The following is a 15,323-nucleotide window of genomic DNA, read 5'->3' on the forward strand; positions in this document are numbered from 1 at the left end:
CTTTAAGCCAACTTTTTCACTCTCCTCTTTCACTTTCATCAAGAGGCTTTTTAGTTCCTCTTCACTTTCTGCCATAAGGGTGGTGTCATCTGCATATCTGAGGTTATTGATATTTCTCCCGGCAATCTTGATTCCAGCTTGTGCTTCTTCCAGCCCAGCGTTTCTCATGATGTACTCTGAGTGTAAGTTAAATAAGCAGGGTGACAGTATACAACCTTGACATACTCCTTTTCCTCTTTGGAACCAGTTTGTTGTTCCATGTCCAGTTCTACCTGTTGCTTCCTAACCTACATATAGATTTCTCAAGAGGCAGGTCAGGTGGTGTGGTATTCCCATCTCTTTCAGAACTTTCCACAGTTTATTGTGATCCACACAGACAAAGGCTTTGGCATAGTCAATAAAGCAGAAACAGATGTTTTTCTGGAACTCTCTTGCTTTTTGATGATCCAGAGGATGTTGGCAATTTGATCTCTGGTTCCTCTGCCTTTTCGAAAACCAGCTTGAACATCTGGAAGTTCACGGTTCACGTATTGCTGAAGCCTGGCTTGGAGAATTTTGAGCATTACTTGACTAGCGTATGAGATGAGTGCAATTGTGTGGTAGTTTGAGCATTCTTTGGGATTGCCTTTCTTTTGGATTGGAATGAAAACTGACCTTTTCCAGTCCTGTGGCCACTGCTGAGTTTTCCACATTTGCTGGCATATTGAGTGCAGCACTTTCACAGCATCGTCTTTCAGGATTTGAAACAGCTCCACTGGAATTCCATCACCTCCACTAGCTTTGTTTGTAGTGATGCTTTCTAAGGCCCACACGACTTCACATTCCAGGATGTCTGTCTCTAGGTGAATGATCACACCATTGTGATTATATTGGTTCTAAAGCTCTTTTTTGTACAGTTCTCCTGTGTATTCTTGCCACCTCTTCTTAATATCTTCTGCTTCTGTTAGGTCCATACCACTTCTGTCCTTTATTGAGCCCATCTTTGCATGAAATGTTCCCTTGGTATCTCTAATTTTCTTGAAGAGATCTCTAGTCTTTCCCATTCTGTTGTTTGCCTCTATTTGTTTGCATTGATCACTGAGGAAGGCTTTCTTATCTCTCCTTGCTATTCTTTGGAACTCTGCATTCAGATGCTTATATCTTTCCTTTCTCCTTTGCTTTTTGCTTCTCTTTTTTTCACAGCTATTTGTAAGGCCTTGTCAGACAGCCATTTTACTTTTTTGCATTTCTTTTCCATGGGGATGGTCTTGATCCCTGTCTCCTGTACAATGTCACGAACCTCCGTCCATAGTTCATCAGGCACTCTATATCAGATCTCGTCCCTTCAATAAGATCCTTTCACTTAATATAATTATCAGTAGTTAAATGGGATTTAAATCTGGTTGGATTTAGATCAAGCTTCCCTGGTGGCTCAGATGGTAAAGCCTCTGCCCGCAATGCAGGAGACCCGGGTTCAATTCCTGGGTTGGGAAGATCCCCTGGAGAAGGAAATGGCAATCCGCTCCAGCACTCTTGCCTGGAAGATCCCATGGGTGGAGGAGCCTGATAGGCTACCAGGCTGGCAGGATTTAGGTCTGCTGTAATGCTGTTTGTTTTATATTTGCTCCTTCTGTTTTCAGTTCCTTTTCTTTTTCTGTTTCCTGTTGAGTTTGTAGGATGCCATTTTAATTCCACTTTTGGTTTATTAAGTGAATCCACCTTATTAGTGTTGTTAGTCTAGAATTTATAATACGCATCCTTAATTTAATACAGTCTACTTTAAATAGTTGACTTCCCTGGTGGTCATCTTCTTGAGGCTTCCCTGGTAGCTCAGCTGTAAAAGAATCCACCTGCAATGCAGGAGACCCCAGTTTGATTCCTGGGTCAGGAAGATCGCCTGGAGAAGGAAATGGCAACCCACTCCAATATTCTTGCCTGGAAAATCCCATAGACAGAGGAGCCTGGTGGTGTATAGTCCATGGGGTTGCAAAGAGCTGGACATGACTGAGTGACTAAACACGAACTTTAAATAGTATATTATTTTATGTACAGCATAAGAACTTTATAATGCTATGTTCTCAGTTTCTCCCTTCCATTCTTTGTGCTGTTGTTGTTATATGTTTTGATTCTACATCTTTATGAGCCACACAATATATTGTCATTTTTACTTTAAACAGTCAATTATCTTTTAAGGAAATTTTTGAATGAAGAAAATATTTTTATATATTTGTTTACCAGTTTACCATTTTGATCTCTCCTCTTTCATTTGTGGAAGTCTGTATTCCCCTCTGGTGTAATTTTCGTTCTGCCTGAAGAACTTCTCTTAACATTTCTTGTATTATAGGTCTGCTGTAGGTACACCTTATAGTATAAGTATTTGATATACCACTTTGTGTATTGCTAACGAAGATCATGGCATCTGGCCCCATCACTTCATGGGAAATAGAGGGGGAAACAGTGGAAACAGTGTCAGACTGTATTTTTGGGGCCTCCAAAATCATTGCAGATGGTGACTGCAGCCATGAAATTAAAAGACGCTTACTCCGTGGAAGAAAAGTTATGACCAACCTAGATAGCATATTGAAAAGCAGAGACATTACTCTGCCAACAAAGGTCCGTCTAGTCAAGGCTATGGTTTTTCCAGTGGTCATGTATGGACGTGAGAGTTGGACTGTGAAGAAAGCTGAGTGCCGAAGAATTGATGCTTTTGAACTGTGGTGTTGGAGAAGACTCTTGAGAGTCCCTTGGACTGCAGGGAGATCCAACCAGTCCATTCTGAAGGAGATCAACCCTGGGATTTCTTTGGAGGGAATGATGCTAAAGCTGAAACTCCAGTACTTTGGCCACCTCATGCGAAGAGTTGACTCATTGGAAAAGACTCTGATGCTGGGAGGGATTGGGGGCAGGAGGAGAAGGAGATGACAAAGGATGAGATGGCTGGATGGCATCACCGACTTGATGGACGTGAGTTTGAGTGAACTCCGGGAGTTGGTGATGGACAGAGAGGCCTGGCGTGCTGCGATTCATGGGTTTGCCAAGAGTCGGACACAACTGAGCGACTGAACTGAACTGAACTGAAGTTTGTAGATTGTTATGTATAGGTCTGCTGCAGTAAATGTCTGTTGAATTCTCAAAGGTTTCGTTTTACTGAAATTTTATTTCATGTTCATCCTCGAATGACTTTTTTTCACTTGGCACATTTTCCCTAGAATCTAGGTAACATTTATTTTGTTTCAGGAGTTTAAAGATGCCTTTCCGTTGTCTTCTGGATTCCATGGTTGCTGACAGCACATCTTCAGTTATGCTTATCTTTGTTCCACTGTAGCAGGGGTCAGTACACTTTTTCTTAAAGGACCAGATAGTAAATAGTTTACGTATCTGATCTTTGTTGCAACAACTGAACTTTGGTGTAATGTGAAAGCAGCAGTAGACAATATGTAAATGAATGAGCATGGCTGTGTTCTTATAAAACTTTATTTGTATAATCATGTGACTAACTCATCCGCTGTAGTTTCTTAAACCCCTCTCTGTAAGAATAAATCTCTTTTTACATGACTGCTTTTAAGGTGTTCTTGCTATCATTGTTTTCCTTTTCTTTTTAAAAAAATTAATGTATCTGTTTACTTTGGCTGTACTGGGTCTTCAGTGCTGCGCTTGGGCTTTCTCTAGTTGTGGTTCTCAGGCTTCTCACTGCAATGGTTTCTCTTGCAGAACATGGGCTGTGGGCGCAGGGATTCAGAAGTTGTGGCACGTGGGCTCTAGAGCGCGCAGGCTTTAGTAGTTGTGACACATGGGCCTAGTTGCCCCGTGGCACATGAAATCTTCCCAGACCAGGTATCGAACCTTGTATCCACTGCATTTGTGGATGGATTCTTAACCACTGGACAACCAACGAAGTCCTACCACTGTTTTTCAGAATTTTGATTATGATGTTCCTTTTTGTGGCTTTCTCTGTGTTTCTTGGTGTTGGGCTTTGTGGATTTGGTGGTTTATAGTTTTTATGAAATTGGATATAATTTCAGTCATTATTTGTTTAACATATTTTTATCTCTCCCTGTTTAGGACTCCAGTTGCATGAATGTGTTCCTGCTTAATACTATGCCACGATGGGCATGACTTAGGCTCTGTGTATTCTTTTCCCTTCTCTTTTTCTTTCTGTGCTTCACTTGAGTAACTTCTCTTGCTGTCTTAATAGTTCTCTGCTAAAGTGTCTAATCTACTCTTAATTTCATCCAATGTAGCTTTCATCTTATATATATTTTTCATCTCTAGAAATCCTATAATAGATCTTATTTATATATTCTCTTTTCTTATATGATCATGTTTTTCTTTACATGCAATTTATAATAGCTGTCTTAAGAGCCCTGTCTACTAAATACATCATCTTTTTAATATATGAGTCTATTTCAACTGATTAATTTAAATCTTGGCTTTGGGTGATATTTTTCTCCTTCCCATGTCCTTTTAAAAGACTGGATACTAGCTGTTTTATTTTTGTTGTTGTTGTTGTTGGCTGTTACATTTTGGATTTTTGTTTTATTCTTGTAATGAGTGCTGGATTTTGTTCTAGGATCAGTTTGATTCCTTTAAGGATTGCTTTTAAGTTGTTTTAGGCAGATCCAGATCAGCAGTGGCTACAGGACTGGAAAAGGTCAGTTTTCATTCCAATTCCAAAGAAAGGCAATGCCAAAGAATGCTCAAACTACCGCACAATTGCACTCATCTCACATGCTAGTAAAGTAATGCTCAAAATTCTCCAAGCCAGGCTTCAGCAATACGTGAACCGTGAACTTCCAGATGTTCAAGCTGGTTTTCGAAAAGGCAGAGGAACCAGAGATCAAATTGCCAACATCCACTGGATCATCGAAAAAGCAAGAGAGTTCCAGAAAAACATCTGTTTCTGCTTTATTGACTATGCCAAAGCCTTTGACTGTGTGGATCACAATAAACTGTGGAAAATTCCGAGAGAGATGGGAATACCACACCACCTAACCTGCCTCTTGAGAAACCTGTATGCAGGGCAGGAAGCAACAGGTAGAACTGGACATGGAACAACAGACTGGTTCCAAATAGGAAAAGGAGTACGTCAAGGCTGTATATTGTCACCCTGCTTATTTAACTTATACTCAGAGTACATCATGAGGAACGCTGGGCTGGAAGAAGCACAAGCTGGAATCAAGATTGCCAGGAGAAATATCAATCACCTCAGATATGCAGATGACACCACCCTTATGGCAGAAAGTGAAGAAGAACTAAAGATCCTCTTGATGAAAGTGAAAGAGGAGAGTGAAAAAGTTGGCTTAAAGCTCAACATTCAGAAAACGAAGATCATGGCATCTGGTCCCATCACTCTGTGGCAAATAGATAAGGAAACAGTGGATACAGTGGCTGACTTTATTATCTGGGCTGCAAAATCACTGCAGATGGTGATTGCAGCCATGAAATTAAAAGATGCTTACTCTTTGGAAGGAAAGTTATGACCAACCTAGACAGCATATTAAAAAGCAGAGACATTACTTTGTCAACAAAGGTCTGTCTAGTTGAAGCTATGGTTTTTCCAGTGGTCATGTATGGATGTGAGAGTTGGACTATTAGGAAAGCTGAGTGCCATAGAATTGATGCTTTTGAACTGTGGTGTTCTGACTGCAAGAGAGATCCAACTAGTCCATCCTAAAGGAAATCAGTCATGAATATTCATTGAAAGGACTGATGTTGAAGCTGTAATTCCAATACTTTAGCCACCTGATGCCAAGAACTGACTCATTTGAAAGGACCCTGATACTGGGAAAGACTGAGGGCAGGAGAAGGGGACAACAAAGGATGAGATGGTTGGATGGCATCACTGACCCAATAGACATGGGTTTGAGTTGACTCTGGGAGTTGGTGATGGATAGGTAAACCTGGCATTTTGTGGTTCATGGGGTCGCAAAAAGTTAGACTTGAGTAAGCGAATGAATTCAACTGAACTGAACTTGTTTGTCTCTCTTGACTTAGATCCCTGATATCTAGACCCTCTTTCAAAGGGCTCACCTAATTAGTCAGTCTCTCTCTCCAGGATAATGTCCTTTTTGACTAATTGAAGGTCACTGATTAGGGACCTTAATAACATCTTCATAATCCCCTTGTCTTTGTTATATAATGTAACCTAGTGAAAGGAGTGATATCCTATCATATTCATAAGCCTTGGTCCACACTCAAAGCGAAGCGATTATACAGCATACACACACCTGGGAGAGGGAATCTAGGGGACTCTCTTAGAATCCTGCAGACCACAATTTGATGTATACTACAAGTATAATTTGAAGATTACAAATCATATTTTATGCAGAAGATGTTGATAGACTGTAGATACTAACAAACTACAACTAATTAAACGGTTGAAAACAAATAGCTAAATTATTTGCTAAAGTAATTGTAACCTTAGTGGATTGTTTTTTGTTTTTTTTTTCTTTACTTAAAATATAATTTAACTGTTCTGATATGCTCATTATATTTTAAGGAAAAAATCTTATTGAAACATTGTAAATTTTCTATTTGTTTTCCAGTAAACATGTATAATTTTTTAAATCCTTGATTTTTTCTTTTTGCATAATTTTAATACTTAGTTCTGTTCTCTGTTAACCGTTTGAAGTTCTGTGGTTAATGTTCTCCTAGAAACATGAAAGAGGAGACTGAACACTGTTCACAATTGGCAATGTAGTGTTGCTAAGCTACCTATCTTTTTAATTTGAAATATTAAGCATTTCAATAATAGGTAGCCCTTAAGCTTTTAAGTGTTTGCTCATGACACATTGCAATGTTTTATATAGGCTTTTCACCTCTGTATTATAGCTATTATTGTGAAAGTTTAAAAAAAAAGTGTATTTAATAGCAGTCAGTAGAGTAGCTTAACTACATAAAATTAGTCATTTTATGAGAAGCTCTAATATGGACACAAATGAAATTACAAGGTATACTTTAATGTGAACTTACCTCAAATGCAGCTGTACTACAAAATGCAATAATTATACCAATCTCTCATTTGATTGTAAGTAAAATCATTGTAGAATGCCTAAAATATTACCTATAGTTATTTTAAAAATAGCAATATTGTTATTCTCTGGAAATATCATTAAATACATACTGAAAAAGCACTTTATTATGCTGCTGTCATGCTATTCATGTTATTTTTTCTCAAAGTAGTATATCATGTACTAAACGGTATTATTGTGGAACATCTTCTAAATTTGTAAAAGATGAATATAGAAAGATTCTTCTAGGTGGACTCTTTTATTAAAAGTTTTTCCTCTGCATTCCTCTTTTCCCCATAAAAGTAATTAAAGAAATACCTATCCATTGTAGAAAATATATTTTCAAAAGTGTAGATAAGTGTAGAGAAAAGTTTGAAAGTACCTCTAATCCTATTTCTTTCTCAGAAACTGTATTCAGACTTCAGTTTCCTTTTTTTGAATATTGTTATAAGATCATATTTCATACTCAATTTGCATCTTTTATTTTCTTATTACAGTCTAAAGCATCTTTCCAAATCATTAAAATTGAGAACATTCTTGATGGCTAATTATGTTGATGTGCAGTATTTCTCATATTAGCTATATAGTTTCCCATCTTTATTTTGTAAATAGCAGTAAGAAGAAAATCTTTGTGCAAAACCTTTGTCAGCATTTCTGAATTCCTTACTATAGAGCCTAGCTAGGAGTGCAACAGATTCCAGGAATGAAAAATTATGAACATTTTAAAGACTTGTGAACATATAGATTACTTTCCCTGAAAAGTTGACCATCCTTATTAACATCTACTAATTCAGTTTTGAAACAAGGAAGAAATAACTAACATTTTAACTTGCTTTTATGATCAAAAATTATATTTTTCAGGTTTTTATTAGCCATTTGTAATTATTGTGAAAATTTTCATTTCCCTATAACATTTGTTCATAAATCCATGTGTCTTTTCTTACTCATTTTTGGCAGATCTGAAAGTACTGAATTTAACCCCCTTTCTGTCATATTTTCTCATTTATTTGCCTCTTAGTTTGATTTATACACTTCATAAAATATCAGTTTTTCAAAAAGTTCTTTTAAAAATCTCTCCACCTTTTTATTTCCATTTATTGCTTTTAAACTTATAAATCCCTTTACTGTGCAGATTGTCTGACATTTTCTCTCTTTTTACCATATTCACCTGTGGGTGGTTGCTGGCTCAGCTCTCAGAGGCACTGCATTGTTTCAGATCCCAGAATGCAACTGGTTATTCACAGAGTGACCCTCCTGGCCCTAATGCTTGCTACTTTCAAGCTGCACCCTTTCTTTCATCAGGATTTTCTAAGTGCCAGAGTCCTGTGGGTTTGGCATTGAACAAAGCAGATGCAAACCTCTTTCTGTCCCCTTCCCCCTGCTAGCGGAGTATGGCTGGGGCATCACTCTTCCCAATGCCTGGCTTTTACCGTCACCATGATTTTGTTCCATGTGTCACTGCTTGGGTGTTATCTCCTCCTGTCCATCAGCTTACATATGACACCTTGTTCAAGGGCCAGCTCATCCAAGAAGTCCTTCCTGAATAGCCACCCACTGACAGTCCCCTTAGCTTGCAGGCCCTTTGACGCATGCTCTTCACAATGAAATCCTTTGTAACTGCTCTCCACTGGTATTGTTAACATAGCTACCATTATGATAGACCCCTGGGTGCCACTTTACAAAAGTAATTGAAAACATTTTTTTTAACATGTCATATGTTTACATCTAATTCTTTTATTTTTATTTTTTTACATCTAATTCTTAATCATGTGAAGTATATTTTGGTTTGTAGTTTTGGTTTAGAAACAAAATTGATTTCTTTTCCAGATGTTAACCCATTGTTAGAGGACCAGTAAGAATATTTCCTTGCTCGTTGATTTGTTATAGGTCTTCTATAATATCCAATATAATATCCAAATTGTTGGATACTGAGCTGATTGACTACTTTCTATTCTGTTTCATTGATTTTTTTCTATTTTGTATCAGAAAAATATTATAGATTAGCTTTATCATATCCTCTTTGATATTCAGGACTGTTTACCCCTCTACAGTAATATAGATTTTTAACATATGAGATGAATTTATAGAATTAGATTTTATAAATATATAAAATGACATTAAAAAATGAGATTTTTATCCTCATGCTGTGGATATTCCCAGATATTTTATGTTTTTTAACTATTGTGGATGAAATTTGTTTCTATTCTGTTTTCCAACTCATTTTTACTTCCACATTGGAAGGGTATTTTTTAATATTTATCTCAGATCTGAACTCTTTGTTCTCAGTAATTCTAAGAGTTGATTTTGTAAAGTTTGTTGATACCTAATTGTAAAATTTGCAAATATGAAAATTATTTCTTCCTTTAACTGACATCTGGATTGGCTAAAAATTCCAGAGTGATATTAATTAACAATATTAATCGTGGGCATTTGTGTCAGAAAAAAACTAAAATTATGGTTAAGGTAGAACAGTGGTAAATTTTCTGTTGGAAGCAAAATTATAGTTAAAAACAAATCATCTTTAATTATCCTAGATTAAATTAATTGCTTTGCAGATTTACCATATGTAAGATACATCAAGATTCTGGGAGAAATGAACATTTCTCTAGCAGAGGGTTGGGTGGGGGCAATATCCAATGAATATGAATTGCTGACTAACTTCAAACGGAAAGGAACAAGACTTGAGCTAGAGTAGCTCACGTATTTGGGAGGAGGAAGGTTAGAGAGAAATGAGGTGAATTAGTCTCTAGATTCCCCCACTTTATTTCCTTGGGAGCAGTTCCCAGCATGGTGACAAGTGGAGTCAATCTCTTCCCGGGAAGACTACAAGAAAGAGCTAAAAGTGAGCATAACTGCCGCTCCCTTAAAGTGAGGGGTATGGGGCAAAGAACATTCACAAAATTTACCTGTAGAAGACACTGTAGCATGACTTCTACAGAGTCTGCTGTACATACTGTTCAGGGGAAACAGGTGTTTGCTGCAGTCCTTACTTAGTGAAATTTAGCTCAGATGAGTGAAATGGGGCTGAATTTCTTGTTCTAGAATACATCAGGGGGATTATCTTGACAGACCTCCCTCACCTCAATCAAGTTCATGATCCGCAAGGAGCTGATTAGCCGCCCTTCATTCTGGTTTTTTATATACCATTGTTGCAGAAACTTGAAAAGTATGTAGATGAGAACTTTATTTTCTTATGATAATAAAGGATCAGGATTTTTCCTTATATATTAATGGTCATCTCAGTGGGTGTATTTCATAGCTTTTGATGAATAATAAGCCAAAAGTTAGTGGCTTAAAACTTCAACTATCTATTTGACTCATAAGTCTTCAGGGTAGGGATTCAGGCTGAGTTCAGCTAAGCAGTTCTGTTCTTAGCTGGGCACCCTCGTGAGTCTCTGGTCAGCCTTGTCTTGGCTAGGCAATTCTGCATCTGGGAGGTGGCTGGCTGCTGGCTGGAGAACTTGAGTTCGTCTCCATCTGATGTCTTTTTTACCTCCAGAAGCTTTGCCTAGGTTTGTTTCTCATGGTGGTAACAGAGGTCTAAGAGAGAGCAGAAATAGGCAAAGAAAGCCTCCTGAGGCTAGCATGGAATTAGGACACCATTGCTTATATTCCTTTCCGTTGGCAAAAAGAAGTCACAAGGCATGGAAGAAAGACGTAGAGTATACCTCTTGATGAGAACTGCCATAAAGCAATATATTTAAAATGTATGGACACAGGGAAGGAAGTATGGGGAATTAGGACCTTTTTTCTCTGTGATTAGTCTGCCACAATTCAGTGAATAAAGGACTCAGGGAGGTGCTTAGGACACTATCTTCCAGCTCCCTTTTTACCGCAACCTTTTGTCCCTGTATCTTGTATTATTTTATCTTTATGCTATTCATTTGGTTTTGGCCTCTTGTGCATTTTTATTCAAATCCATGTCAAATAAAATTTTTCTAAAATTATTCTTTTGTTCTTTATGAAATCTGTTCAGAGATATGTTCTTTGTGTCTTCGGGAATGGACCTCACCTTGGTTTTTGCCTTTTTCTTAGAATACTGTCAGTATCTCCCAACAGAGCATGTGGATGTTTCTCACCATCTACCTAGATTTGGATCCTTTCAGATCTGTATCTGAAGAATAGTTGTTCAACATTTCCCAGTGACTGGTGGCCAGTCATCAGATGTGGTTTTGGTAAACTAAACTAGGGTCATGTGCTTCTGTGCTGGGTGTGCCTGGGTTTTGGCCACTTTAAAAAGATAAAGTATGTGGAAAAAACATTGTTTCTTAACATATGTTATTGAAAGGATTTTTCCTGTATTTTCCTGTCTTTGCAGAGATTTTTGTTTGGATGTTGAGCCTTCTTGGATGCAGTAAACCTTTGCCAGGGCCCGCTACTTTCTGATATGCTCTTTACTGGGAATTATATTTAAATAGATGTAGAAAGAAGTATGCCATTAATTGGTTGGGGAAGAGTTGCACTACTCTGGCTGCCTCATAAAGTCACCTTCATTGGCAACACTGTTTCTCTTAAACAGCAGGCAGAAAAAGGGAGAGAGCTAAAATCCCTTTCTCAGCTGACAGAATTACCTATTTCACAGAGCATAGCAATCTTTTGGATCCTGTGTAGTATTCAGAAAACTGGGCCACCATTAATTTGTTTCTAGACCTGGTTTCCAGACTTGCAGATAGTGAAACTGTCTGAGGTTTGTCATCAGAGGTTAAGTTAATTTTAGTAGAGAGTGCTGTTGTCTCTTTCTGTGCCTTTTTATGTGCCTTTCCTGAGAAGATGGGAGCAGCTGCACTAGTAGGAGTCTTCATAGATGTCATGCTAAGCTAAGAGTACAAACTGTATTTAGTTAATAATTCATTTTCCATTTTTTTGTTAGTCAAATATATGTAATGAATATACAGTAAAAATAGAGCAACTGCAAATAGTAGTTTTGAAAGGCTGAGATTTGCTACTTTTGTTAGCTTGTACAGTGTTGTAATGTGAGTAAATATACCATTCCATAATACTTCCAGAGTAATAACATACATTTCTTGGTCTTCCATTATTGCCGTCAGAGTTTGCCATTGGCAAACCACAGTTCTAGCACTTTGCTTTCTCCTCTTGTTCTCTCCTGGGCATCAGTGGTCTAAATGTGGGACATATTTAGTTGAAGGATCAGGAAGCAGTGCCTCTAGAATTCTCTGAAACAGTTTTAAACATAGCAGATTGAAATAACTATCAGGACCAATCTTTGGAGAAATGCTGCTGCTGTTGCTGCTAAGTCGCTTCAGCTGTCTCCGACTCTGTGCGACCCCATAGATGGCAGCCCACCAGGCTCCCCCATCCCTGGGATTCTCCAGGCAAGAACACTGGAGAAATGCTAGTGACGTCTAAAGAAGTTACATGCTGAGTCACTTCAGTTGTGTCCGATTCTTTGCAACCCATGGACTGTAGCCCACCAGGCTTCTCTGTCCGTGGGATTCTTCAAGAACACTGGAGTGGGTTGCCATTCCCTCCTCCAGGGAATCTCCCAGCCCAGGGATCGAACCCGGGTCTCTTACGTCTCTTGCATGGCAGGCAGGCTCTTTACCGCAAGCGCCACCTGGGAAGCTACAGTTGTCTAATCTCTGGCAACTGGTTCTGCCCTCTGAGTTTAAGATGTAATGGTGAAATCACAACTTCAGGGAATCCATCTCATTGAAAAGTAACTAGAATTCCTATAGGGCAGAAGTAAGATTTGCTCTTAACTACTTGATTATTTATTTCAGTAATCTGTAATGAATCATAGTACATAAATGATGTTCAGCATTTTCTTACATGACTTGATTTAAACACCACCTGAAAGTTTTAGGTGGCTCTTGAACTCTTGAAGGTTCACATCTCCTGAACATTTAGCACTGAAATTCATTAAATTAGTTTATAGAACAGTTGTCTATATTATAACCTGTTCTTCTACAGTGCATAGTTTAATGCCAGATTTTGACAATATTTATTTAACTTTTTAAAAGTAATAGCCTAGTAACCTCTGTGTGTGTGTGTGTGTGTGTGTGTGTGTGTGTGTATTTTCAAACACTATATAAATCAGATTCCTAGTTACTGGGGAAAATCTGAATCATATCTCTTCAACCAAGTCAATACTCTTTAAAGTAGATTCCCAGGGAGCGTCTTCTGACTGCTGTATAAAGGTGTGCTTCCACTAATAATGATTTTTTTTTTGCGTTAATAGTTCTTTACTAGATAATCATTTCCCAGTTGTGGAAAAATAATTTTTGATCTTAAGCTTGTTCATCCATTTGGCAAGAGTTAACAATGTTTGACTATTAGAGAATAAACAGGACAAAAACTGAACAGCAGTTAATCATGTTTATTTAGTTTGCTCACTTGTATTTTCATGTCACATGCGTATGATACTTACATACCTACCTTTATTATAACTATATTTTATATTCATTACTATAGATTTTCTACTGAAATTAAGATTTTTTCAGTGTTGCACAATGTTCCAAGAGCTTACAAACCATCTGAAATGGTTTGAGAGCCACTGAGCTTATCATACATGTTGATGTATGACAAAAACCATCACAGTTTTGTAAAGTAATTATCCTGTAATTAAGATAAATTAATTAAAAAAATACTAGATGTGGTGTATGCAGTAGGATTAATGTAATTATCACTGCTTTATATTGTTTATGGAAATTGTAGAGTAAATTCTAAGAGTTCTCATCAAAAGGGAAAAAAAAGAAATCATTGATTTTTTTATATCACATTACAGTTGTTGCAAATTTCTTGAAGTATTATTTATTCTCAGCATGACTTCGAAATTATCTAAAACATTTTAATTTAAAAATTACATGTTACTTTATCAAAATTTGGTTTTTTAAAGTTTTGATAACTGCAACTTCAATATAGTAATTCATTTCCTTTGTTAAAAAAAAAATGAAAAGGATTACCTAATTGAAAATCAGGCATTTGCATAAACTTCTCCATTTATAAAATTAAAAGAAAATAGAATTTCTTTCTATCAAAATATCCTTTGGAATATTTTCAGTGAGTTTATAATCTTGAATACATTAGGTAATTATTAGATATTTTAAAGCATGTATAATAAACATAAATTTATAAGAATCATGGCAGTGAATTAATGGCTTGGTCCTTACTGATTTCTGGTAGATTTGACTTGTTTTAGTTTTTTCCCTCCTTCCCTCTCTTCCTTCCTTCTTTCTTTCCTTTCTTTTTTATTTTTCCATGTGATAATTTGAAGATTGAGTGAAGAGCATTAGGTATCCTGGTTATGTAGAGGAAAAAACAAAATATAAGTTGTGGAAACCACTAAAAGCCTTTCTGGAATCTAGTTTACATGGTGACGAACGCAAATTTCAGGTTACAGTTTTTCACTTTAATCCATCCTAGAATAGGATTCTCATAACTATCCTTACAATCTTGGCTCATAGTCCGGGAAGTATTAATATAACTCATAAACAGTATCACAGACCTTCAGTTTCAGAATCATAATGTAGCTGGTGAAATGACAAGTAAATGGTGAAGACTGATCTGCCTTTCTGTGCTGCACAAAGAAACATACAGGACATGTTTGTATGTGTGGAACCTGCAGATAGGGAAGGCTGACGGTACATTTAATTTAATCTACATTACTACCCCTTAATGCACACTCTGTGAATTACCTATTTTCTATCGGTCTTTATCTGTTGTTAAATTTATAATGTCATTCTTGTTTTGCAGAAACCAAAGCTGAAGGATTGGCATCCTCCTGGAGGTTTTATTCTGGGATTGTGGGCACTCATTATCATGGTTTTCTTCAAAACTTACGGAATCAAGCATATGAAGTTCATTTTCTAAATGTGGTGATGTATGAAGACTGCATGAAAGGCTACAACATTGGATATAAGTTCATGTCAATAGATTTTCAAAAATACATTGTTCTTGTGTGACTTGGCAGAAAGTATAAGCAAACTGTAAATTAGAATGAATTATTGGTTTTATAACTTAGAGAAAAATTGTTGTTAATGCAAGCACTAAATGGCTCTAAATATATTTCAGTGTTTCATTTTATGTGTTATTAAAATATTGGGATAAAGAGATCACAATATTCTCACTGACTGTTTCTGAAAATAAGAATTTCCCCTCGTTTAATCCCCTTTCATTTGGAAAAGAAAAAAATGTGAAGACATTAAATTCTCTTTTTATGTATACTCTCCTAGTCTCTTTCATATTTTTTTCCAAAATAGACGTCATAGAACATTTTGTCAGTTGTCATTTTGCAGTATGTTGTCAACCCTTTGCCTCTCCTTGGACATTCTTCAAGGACACATTGTGAATGGCTGTGTACCATCCATTTTATGA

The 15,323-nt window shown here is 37.0% G+C and overlaps 1 protein-coding gene across 1 annotated transcript in view; it reads left to right on the forward strand.

Annotated features, from left to right (window-relative positions):
- PIGK (phosphatidylinositol glycan anchor biosynthesis class K) overlaps positions 1 to 15,104 on the forward strand; it is a 152,258-nt gene extending 137,154 nt beyond the window's left edge. Inside the window, exon 11 of the mRNA XM_068965188.1 lies at positions 14,703 to 15,104. Coding sequence (XP_068821289.1) covers positions 14,703 to 14,819 — 117 coding nt within the window. The 3' untranslated portion in view covers positions 14,820 to 15,104. The remainder of the gene's footprint in view (positions 1 to 14,702) is intronic.
- The last annotated feature ends 219 nt before the right edge of the window (positions 15,105 to 15,323 follow it).

This window comes from Capricornis sumatraensis, chromosome 2 (assembly GCF_032405125.1).
Source record: "Capricornis sumatraensis isolate serow.1 chromosome 2, serow.2, whole genome shotgun sequence".
NCBI classification, from domain to species: Eukaryota; Metazoa; Chordata; class Mammalia; order Artiodactyla; family Bovidae; genus Capricornis; species Capricornis sumatraensis.